Here is an 11,793-nt window from a genome sequence, read left to right as displayed (position 1 = left end):
TTTTTTTTGCTTGAGAATAACAGACCAGGTATTTCCGGCCTTCGAATTGAAGACATTTTTATTTCTATTTCGTTCAAGCTTGTTCGATTTGCTATTTGACTCTAGCCTGTCATGATTTTACGATTATTTCTTTTACTATCATAGCTTGTATGTGTGATGTACTTGGTGTTACGGTTGTCATATGGTAAATTGTAAAGAATCTTACCAACGATTAGATACCATATGTTTTGTACACACACACACACGCACACGCACACACACACACACACACACACACACACACACACACACACACATTTTGTTATTGTATCTATAAGCTTATGTCTTCTGTATTTTGCATGTTAACGTTTTTTTTTTCTTCTTATTTTGAGTTTAATGTGTTTTCACACTATTTGATTCTTGTCTGAAGTCGTATGTTATTTGTAACTAGAGTTCGTTGAAAACCGTATTAATACTCATAAAATTTTCTGTTCCATTCAAGTATAATTCAAGTATAATTATTACCATGAATAAAATATGCATTTCAACTATTCTTATAGCCAATACTTGATATTTCCATTTCGAATACAAAGTCTGTAGTGTTTGGTGTCGAATATCGCTGAGCAGTCGATTATATTTACATTTCGCTATTACCGTTACTTATTCGCTCAGCCATAACCACTATTATAATAAAAACAAAAAATCTACACATACACACTCACACACACACACACACCCTACACACACCACACACACACACAGAGTCAAACTGTCAGCAAGATGTAAATTTTATATGAATGATAATGTTATATTGTTGTCTTTTTTTTTCTTCTTCAGAGAATGGAGACGAAGAGAAGTTACGGAATGCAGAAGAAAGAATCTTTCGCCACATTTTAAAGGAAAACCCGGAATTTGCAACATATTATTCCTTCCATGATTATAACGACAAACTGGAGTCCTTTTCACTAGAGGCTTTTCAACGTCGAAAGGTAAATCGTTTATATATATGTTTATATATATATATGTATATAGGTTAGTTGAGTTAGAGGTTAAAATAGCCGTCTAAGGGATAGAAGTATCCATTACATTACCGGTATATTACCTATATTTAACCATGGGCATACATATTCAAGCATATTATGTTCATAAGTAATAGGTAAAGACAAGGATAAACATGGGTTTATCAAGAATCAAAATTTAAAGAAAACAGAAAATGGAGAAGTACTGATGAACAACACTTGACTTACATCAATTATTATTTATTAATTCAATGCAAATAGACTGCATCCCATCTAACAGCTGTTTCTGCTTCCAATGTTGCATGGTATTGCCATTGATATGCAATGATTGATAGATAGATAGATAGATAGATAGATAGAAAGAAAGAAAGACAGACAGATAGATAGATAGATAGATAGATAGATAGATAGATAGATAGATAGATAGATAGATAGACCCCAGGACATTCTTTGACATACTAATTCTATCGGTCGCTTTTGCCGAACTGCTAAGTTGTGGAGACGTAAACATACCAACATCGGTTGTCAAGCTGTGGTGGCGGGGTGGGGGGGAACAACACAGACACACGCACACGCATATATATATACATATACGACGAGCTTCTTTCGGCTTCCGTCTGCCAAATCCACTCTCAAGGCTATCAGTCTCTTTTGTAGAACCGCTAAGTTACGGGGACATAAACGCACCAGCAACGGTTGTCATGCGATGGAGGGGGAGGCACACACACACACACACACACACACACACACATACGACGGTCTTCCTTCAGTCTTTGTCTACCAAATCCACTCACAAGGCTTTGGTCGGCACGATCCTATAGTAAAAATCACTTGCCCAAGGTCCCATGCAGTGGGACTGAACCCATAACCATGTGGTTGGGAAGCAAGCTTCTTACCACACAGCCACGCCTGCGCCTACACTATGCTTATACTTTACATAATGTCCAGTAACTGTCACGTTAGCGTCTTTAATTATACCAGATAATAATTATTTAATCAATAAACACATTATGTGGCTGTGTGGTAAGAAGCTTACTTCCCAACCACAAAGTTTCGGGTTCAGTTCTTCTGCGTAGCACCTTACGCAAGTGTCTTCTACTACAGTCTTGGGCCGACCAAAGTCTAGTGAGGGGATTTGATAGACGGAAACTGAAAGAAGCCTGTCACATCTCTTTCTCTCTATCTCTATCTATTTATATATATATATATGTGTATGTGTGTGTTTTTGTGTCTGTATTTGCTCCCTCACCACCACTTGACAACCGGTGTTGGTATGTTTACGTCCCAGTAAATTAGTAGTTCGGCAACAGAGACCGATAGAATAAGAGCTAGGGTTTTTTTTTTTTTTTTAAAAGTCCTCGGTTGATTTATTCCTTTAAAAAATCCGCCAATGCGGTGTTCCAGCGTGGCCGCAGTCAAATGACCGAAACAAGTAAAAGATAAAAAATAAAAATAATAAATCAGAGTGCTCAACCAGAAAAAATTACTTCTTGGTGCTATATACACATAATCAAAATATCAAGGTCTGAAATCTTTTGGAGAAGGGACTTGATTACATTGACCCCAGTGCTCGACTGGTACTTATTTAATCGATATCCTGAAAGGATAAAAGGCGAATTCAAACCTCGGTGGGATTTGAACTCCGCTAAGCATCCTTTCTAGCGTGCTAACGATTCCATCAACTCACCGCCTTATCTTCTCTTAATGTAATATGTGATAGACTAGGTAAGAGTGCACTACATGAAAAATGGTGCAATTGCTAAATTGAAGAACCCTTGATTGCAGCTAAATAATATCGACATTTTCCGTTATCGGTCGAATGTATTTATGTAATTAAGAGACTGAAAGACGACTTTACAAAGGCTTCGCTATTTGTTCTGCTACCGGTTCACTACTTACTTTTCAAACAGATGCGTCTGCATCATCAATACGCTTTGTCGTAATGCCAAATACGCAACCAATTTGCTTCTATTCACATAGATTGAATGAGATTGAAAAGAAGCGGAGTTAGGACTCATTGAAATAATTAAATCTGTCGAAATGCGTCTCACATACACACACGCATAAACACACCCACATACGGATATACATGTATTATGCATGGATGTATGTAGGTACGTGTGTATGTAAGTATGCATATATGCACACACACACACACACACACACACACACATACACACACACAGAGAAACACACACACACACTCATATGCATACAACGTGATGACAAAAGACGTTTAGGAGTTGACCACACGCTTACAATAAACAGATACACTCAGATGAATTTCCCATTTCATTCGCTTGTGCAGGTTTAGATCAACTTTTTATCAATTTCCATCAAGTAGTAATGGTAAAAACTTTGTAATAGGTAAACAAAATTAAAAATTAAACGCGTAAACTTTATGCATCTTTTTCCACGTAATTCCTTAATTTCAAATTCAAATGTTTAAATCCCGCCTAAAAATTATGAAGAAATGATTATCTCCCTTGCAATAGCTACCATCACTAGGGAAACCGCGTTTATTAATTTGAACTTACTCTTTTACTCTTTTACGTGTTTCAGTCATTTGACTGTTGCCATGCTGGAGCATCGCCTTTAGTCGAGCAAATCGACCCCAGGACATTTTCTTTGTAAGCCTAGTACTTATTCTATCGGTCTCTTTTGCCGAACCGCTAAGCTACGGGGACGTAAACACATCAGCATCGGTTGTCAAGCGATGTTGGGGGTCAAACACACAAACATATATATACACACACATACATATATACATACATACATACATACATACATACATACATATATACATATACACACACACACACACACACACATATATATATATATATATATATATATATATATATATATATATATATATATAGGGAAAATTTACGAAAAAAACAAAAGACGAAGACAGGTGGTGTACAAAACAAACAGATGTATTAGTATAACGCTCAGGAATAGAAAAAGTCTTTTATGTTTCGAGCTTACGCTCTTCTACAGAAAGGTACACAGAAAAAACAAGGAGAGAAAAAAATGTGTGTAGTGGCTAACGATCTATCATATATATATATATATACGACGCGTTTCTTTCAGTTTCCATCTACCAAATCCACTCACAAGGCTTTGGTCGGCCCGAGGCTATAGTAGAAGACGCTTGACCAAAGTGCCACGCAGTTGGACTGAACCCAGAGCCATGTGGTTCGTAAGCAAGCTACTTACCACACAGCCACTCCTACTCGGCCTTCAAAACAGTGAGTCTGAAGAGCAACTTATGGGTGTTGCTACAAAGGAAATCCTTAAATTTCACTCACTAAATATTCGACGTCTAAAAGCTTTACAAAATATCCTTCTAAGTTTCAGATCAACATATTCAGCAGATATAGTTAAAGGCAGGAAGACAACTAAAACTTCTGTTACTAGGTTGCAATTATCAATTCAATGTTAGCACCGTCATGCCGAGCATGCTTGCTTCCAACAACAAATTATGCCTTTTGAAATTAGTTGGTGTATAATTTAATCTCGTGCCTTTTCATGATGTCTTTGCTAAGTTCCTATTTACATTGCCTCCACCCAAATTTTTGCTGTGATGGCTACCGATATGATACAATTGTTTTTATTGCTTTTTGATATGTTTTCGTAAGATGTCCTGTCATCTTACAATTAAAGCATGGTTATCAACAGCAGAATGTTATTTCGGTTTTGTAAGGGAGGATTTTGATCGACACCTAAAGTACAAGTGTTGCTCAAACTGAACTTAATTTCTCCACACCAGCATAAGGATTGTGGCCTATCGTAGTAACGATGCCTATAACACTACCAGTGGATTCGTTCAATATGAACCTAGAAATTGCATCCTGCAACATTAAGACAAGACAAAGCTTTGAAAAACTAACTTTCGATCGCTTTCATTTTTATCTGTAGCAAAAAAGTAATTTCCAATAGCCTTTTCTGCAAATGATACAGGAAATTTACGGTATTTATGTTATTTATCTAAGAGAGCTGACAAAGTCATAAAAAAGTTGTTAATATTGTACAATGACTTAAGGCGGTGAGCTGGCAGAACCGTTAGAACGCCGGGCAAAAAGCTTAGTGGCATTTCGTCCGTCTTTACAGTCTGAGTTCAAATTCCGCCGAGGTCGACTTTGCCTTTTATCCTTTCGGGGTCGATAAATTAAGTACCAGTTGCGTACTGAGGAAGCTCTAATCGACTGCCCCCCACTAAATTTCGGGCCTTGTGCCTAGAGTAGAAAAGAATATCGTACAATGAATTAAAGCGGTGAGCTGGCAGAACCGTTAGCACGCCGGGCAAAATGCTTAGTGGCATTTCGTCCGTCTTTACAGTCTGAGTTCAAATTCCGCTGAGGTCGACTTTGCCTTTTATCCTTTCGGGGTCGATAAATTAAGTACCAGTTGAGCACTAGGGTCGATGTAATCGACTCTCCTCCCCCTCCCAAAATTATTGGCCTTGTACCAAAATTAAAAATGAAGGATATTGGATTCTGACTTCGATTTAGACGTACGAGCGTTCATTCGTTCGATCAAACGAACAAGTTGTTCAGTGAAAAAGCGTCCGAAGTGGCTGAGTATTTCACAAACACGTGCATCCTTTACGTAGTCTCAGGTAGAATCAGTGTGATAAGGCTGCACCTCTGAAACACGAGAACAAACTATCTAATATTTCCTTTACAGTTTCCACCGACCCAAATTCACTCGCTAAAACTTATATAGACCAGAAATTATGATATAAAACATGCCCAAGGTGCCACGCGGTAGTATCGGACCCGCTATTTCATAGTTGCGAAGCGAACTTCTTAACCACACATCCATGTCTGCTTTCACATTCATTCAATGCTCATAATTTTATTCATTCACTGAATGTGATTCTACTGCTAGTAAATTTAAATGCAATGGAATATTTTTCTGTTCAACAGCACACAAAGCTATCTCTCGCCTTCTCTTTTGTAATTTGAAGCCACTCTATTTCATACTAATCACAAGCTCTTATATCTCTATATCTCCTAAACTTAACTTTTCCGTTAAATTCATCTTATTGTTCTCATCTGGTTTATGAGTCTAAGATTTCCTTCAAACTGGATGATAAATTTATCAAAAGCTTCTGCAGAATTATCATCCTTCAACATATGTGGCTTGATTCTGATTGATGATAGAACTGATTATCGTAACTCCTCAAGCATAAGAATTGTTGCAATTTGTAATTTCAAGAAGCCACTATACAATTATAGACGTATTTCACACTTCAGAAGATTTTGACTAACGAAGTCATTTCATAAACCTTTTATAATAAGCGGAGATTGAGCAAGCATGTACACGAGACTCTCTCTCTCTCTCTTTCTTACACACACACATTATATATATAGACATACATACATACATACACACACACACACACACACCACACACACACACACACACACAACACACACACACACACACATATATATATATATATATATAATATATATATATATATATATGTATATATATATATATACGTATATATATGTATATATATATTTATATGTAATATATATATATATTTATATGTAATATATATATATATATTATATGTAAATATATATATATATAATATATATATATATATATATATATATATATATATATATATATATATACATATATACATATACAAAGTCTGATCAATAAGTAAGCGGAATATGCCATAGTAACGAAAAGAAAGCACGGAGAGTGAAGTCGAGTGGCACAGATTGACCTTGATCTCTGCTGTGCATGCGCACTAAGTTTTAACGTTCTAGCTCACTTCTGTTTGCAGCAGTGCTTGGAAGGAACGCATGTAGCGTATTATCGTCGCATTGACCATAACAAAGCAAGCAGTCATGGCGATACCTGCTCAGAGGCTTACGCAAAGTAGCAGAACGTATATGAAGAGGAGTGTACGAGTGGTTCAGACGTTTCCAACATGGCCGAAAAAATGTCGATATTGACGAACGTTCTGGGAGACCCCAACCAGCAGAACTGAGAAAAGAATCGTAGAATTTTGTAGGTAAATACCGTGCAGAAAACTGACGTGTATACATATATATTTATATGCATACATATACACGCAGACACAGGAACATAGATATGCACGCGCGCACACACACACACACACACAACACACACACACACACACACACACACACACACACACACACACACACACGTACATGTACATGTATGTATGTGTGTGTTTGTGTGTGGGACAGTGAAAGCCCTGAGTCGATTTGCAGCCAATAAATGATAACATAGCCATGCGATAAGTTTCAATAAAATGAGTACACGACTTAAATAATAACTGGGATTGACATCGTTGGTTTGTAACGATAAGATATTTCTGTTTTGAGCTGTCACCAAACAAACTATCTATTGTTATCACCAACATCAGAGAAAATATTCACATCAAGTTAAATAGTTCGAAGATTATCTATGACGTTGTTTCGAGAATGACATAAGCCGTTGGTTTAAGCTGCGTCGTCGTCGTCATCTAGTGGTCTTGGTTGCCCTACAGATCCTGTTTGTGGCTGACTAGTTTAAAGCATGCACAGCAACCCTCAGCTGATCGGTTTCAAGCGCGCAACTCTACTCGCTCTATTTATAGTGTAGCGTGTAGCCATTTTCAAATAATAGCGCCAATTTGTTGTAGCTGGCAATATGATGTATGACTGTCAATATGATTGTCGTTTTCCCACTGGTTGATATAACTGCTCATATAGGAATTCTAAAAATTAGTTAAAGAATATTTTTATGTGATTTCGATTCTTTAAAGTTGAGCAGTTATAAAAACCCTGGATTTTGGGAAAAACTCTAGTGTTTGTGGGTGGTAACTAAACTCCACGACACTCACTCCTTTGAGACATTGGTTATTTTTTTATGCCATGTCTATGAAAAATCCAACAAGACTTGTTTGAATTGATGAGATCTATAATAGTTAGAATGAGGAATTAGTTAGCTAAAATATTAGGTCATAATTCTCTACGACAAAATTACTTTACTTCAAATTGTATTATAAATATTAAAAATGCTATATGTACATAATAAAATATGTACATAATAAAATGTAGAAATTATTTTCTCTTTCTTCACGTTCTTCAACTTATTAATGAAATGTATTTCTGTAATTATGAAACTGTATTTTTATAGCGGTTAAAAGAACACGAAATTATTCATATTCAGCATACATGCACACTTAATTTTCATTAGCGTTCCAGAAAATATATTTCTCGCTATGGCGTTTATGTAGCTGGAGTCAGGATTTACATATAATGATAACACTTATAAGTAAGTTATGAGTGACGGTTTTATCATTATATATCCCTACAACAAAAGCTAAATATATTTATCTATTTCCAAATAGGAAACAATAAAGTAGCGTTACACTAACAGTAAACAAACCAACCAGAAAATATCCGCTATGTAAGAAAAACTGGTAGTTTGCTGTAATAGCTATTTCTTCCAAAGAGATAACGGTGCCAAAAAGGTGGAATTGTTAATGACATCCGTGTTATTAATTATTTCTGACATAATCAATGATTAAGCGAATCATGTTCGTGTTGTTTAGATTTTGTTTTCTTATTTGCTTCGGATACAGTGATCTGGGTTTGATTTCTAGGGGTGAGTTGGTATTTGGGACTACTAAGTATTCATGCTTCAGGTAAAAGCAACAGAAGCCCATGCCGTAGTATTATTTCAGTGCTGCAGTCAGAAGACTGCCGCTAGTAAAAAAATTAAAATGCTATATACACAGACATAGACGATCTACTGGAAACAACAGCCAAATTTTCTATAAATTACATCCTTCCTTTTTCTAAAAGAAAACGAAAAGAAAAACAAAAACACAAAGTATAATGTAGTTCATATAATGATTCTGACAGGAAAAAAGAAAATGAGATGGTCAAGAATCAGAACGACTCTGATCGGTCCGACGTTACCTGAAAATATATATTTCTTTACTAACCACAAGGGGTTGCACACAGAGTGGACAAACAAGGACAGACAAATGGATTATATCGGCCCCAGTGCGTAACTGGTACTTAATTTATCGACTCCGAAAGGATGAAAGGCAAAGTCGACCTCGGCGGAATCTGAACTCAGAACGTAACGGAAGACGAAATACGGCTACGCATTTCGCCCGGCGTGCTAACGATTCTGCCAGCTCGCCGCCTGAAAATATACCTGAAAATATAACAAGAAAATTACACACGCCGGTGCGCACAAGTACATATGCTTATGCATGTATGAGTGCAGATAGCTAATTGAATATCTCAAAGTTAAATTGTGCGACAGATTACCTCATGCGACAAATAAGCATGTTTTGTTGATGAAGCGCTCATAAGATCGTGTAATTAGATATTTTATAAACGATCTCTCGTGTTTTGTTTATTATGTATAAGTGCACACACACAAACACACATACACGCGCATACACACTCACACACACACACATATACATACACATACACACTTATACATACATATATAGAGAGCTGGAATGAGAATAAATGTTTAGATACAAAGAAGATATGGAGTAAATTATATTTTTGTAATTAGAGTCTTTTATATTCGTGACGTATTTTATGTTGTATAAAGAAAACAAGCTTAACAAGCCAATTAAATACATCATTAGCTAATTATTTTCAAGTAGTATTATACACTAGTTTGAGAAAGAGCTAGACATGCATAATGAATTAGTGTATACATGCATAAATAGATTTCAAGATATGTTAAAATTCAAGAAAGTGGTAAAAATGTTAAGGAATTAATGAATATGTATTTGAACAATAGATTCTTTAATTAAACAGATAAGAAGTGTAGAGGAGTTGTATTAATTGGATATATTCCTTACATTTAATTATGCAAAATGGATAACTCGAAAATGGCATTTTCTGCCTAAATATTTGATATAAGTAATTAATGTTGGTTTTAGGGCGGCGAGCTGGCAGAATCGTTAGCACGCCGGGCGAAATGCGGTATTTTGTCGGCCGTTACGTTCTGAGTTCAAATTTTGCCGAGGGCGACTTGGCCTTTCATCCTTTTGGAGTCGATTACATAAGTACTAGTTACGCACTGGGGTCGATGTATTCGACTTAATCCCTTTATCTGTCCTTGTTTGTCCCCTCTATGTTTAGCCCCCTGTGGGCAATAAAGAAATAAATTAATGTTGGTTTCAAGCTTTGGCACAAGGTCAGCAAGTTCTGGGGAGGGGTAAGTCGATTACATCAACCCCAGTGCTCGACTGTTACTTATTTTATCGACCCCGAAAGGATCAAAGGCAAAACCGACCTCGGCGGAATTTGAACTCAGAACGAAAAGACGAACAAAATAACTATTTCTTTACTACCCACAAGAGGCACAAACAAGGGCAGACAAACGGATTAAATCGATTACATCGACCCCAGTGCGTAACTGATACTTAATTTATCGACCCCGAAAGGATGAAAGGCAAAGTCGACCTCGGCGGAATTTGAACTCAGAACGTAACGGCAGACAAAATACGGCTACGCATTTCGCCCGGCGTGCTAACGTTTCTGTCAGCTCGCCGCCTTGACATAAGCTATTGATATTAGCAGATTAGGTAAGGCAGCAAGCTGGCAGAACTGATAGCACGCTGGGTGAAATGGTTAGCGGCATTTCGTCTGTCTTCGTGTTCTGAGTTCAAATTCTGCCGAGGTCGACTTCGCTATTCTAACCGCTGTTGATTTATTTACGTCTTCGAAACACGGGGGCCTGGCAAAAGAGACGAGAGAATAAGTTCCCGACTTAAAATAAAAGCAGGTGTCCATTTGTTAGGCTAAACCTTTCAAAATGGTGCTCCAGTATGACCGTAGTCCAGTGACTAAATAACTGAAAGATAAACTAGATACTGAGTATGTCTTCTTTTCAATCATTAGACCGCGGCCATGCTGGGGCACTGCCTTGAAGAATTTTAGTCAAATGAATCAATCCACGTCCTTAATTTTTAAACCTAATACTTATTCTATCGGCTTCTTTTGCCGAACCGCTAAGTTATGAGGACGTAAACACAACAACACGTGGTTTGGACGGGGACAAACACAGACACAAAGACATACATAGATGTAAATACGTATACCACAGGCTTCTTTCAGTTTCCCTTTACCAAAAATCCATTCACAAGGCTTTGGTCGGCCTAAGGCTATAGTAGCAGTCTCTTGCCCAATGTGTCGCGTAGTGGGACTGAACGCGGAACCACGTGGCTGGGAAGCAAACTTTTTTTTACCACACAGTCATGCCTGTGTCTAAGACTATGTATATGTGAGAGCAATCTATATCTATAAAATTAGTCTGTATATTTTAGTTTAACCATTTCTTTATTATTTTTTTTCCTTCTTTTCGCAGATGGAGTGTAACGACATCCTAAATAGTATTAAAACGATCAATGTGAGCAATCTGTCATCTCAAGCTAAATTGGATTATAAATTCTTACATTCCTTTCTCGAAACCTATTTAGAAGGATTCACCTGGATAAAGTAAGTAAACATTTCTATTACATTCAATAGCCATCTTGACTTTTCTATCCTGTTGACTATAATTATAATCGATTTATTTATATATAGAGAAGTTGGGCCAAAATTACGCACCAAAACATTTGACATTTTATTTATATTACGTTGTTATTATTTTTTTTCTTTCAATTTTGTTTCCATTTCTTGCCGAGTTTCTTCCTGACACCTAGGGCAAAGAAACATTGGTAGGCCATTAAAATAAATACACTAGATTGGTCATTTACAAAGTCACG

The 11,793-nt window shown here is 36.7% G+C and overlaps 1 protein-coding gene across 1 annotated transcript in view; it reads left to right on the top strand.

Annotated features, from left to right (window-relative positions):
- Positions 1-812: 812 nt before the first annotated feature.
- The window catches only part of LOC115219656, a 58,679-nt gene continuing 47,698 nt past the window's right edge, over positions 813-11,793 (top strand). Inside the window, exons 1-2 of the mRNA XM_029789830.2 lie at positions 813-968; positions 11,394-11,524. Of these exons, the coding sequence (XP_029645690.2) occupies positions 11,394-11,524 (131 nt within the window). The 5' untranslated portion in view covers positions 813-968. The remainder of the gene's footprint in view (positions 969-11,393; positions 11,525-11,793) is intronic.

The sequence above is a fragment of the Octopus sinensis genome, linkage group LG15 (assembly GCF_006345805.1).
Source record: "Octopus sinensis linkage group LG15, ASM634580v1, whole genome shotgun sequence".
In the NCBI taxonomy this organism is placed as follows: Eukaryota; Metazoa; Mollusca; class Cephalopoda; order Octopoda; family Octopodidae; genus Octopus; species Octopus sinensis.
Note: the sequence above shows the minus strand (reverse complement) of the source record. Positions and strands in the feature narration are given on the sequence as shown.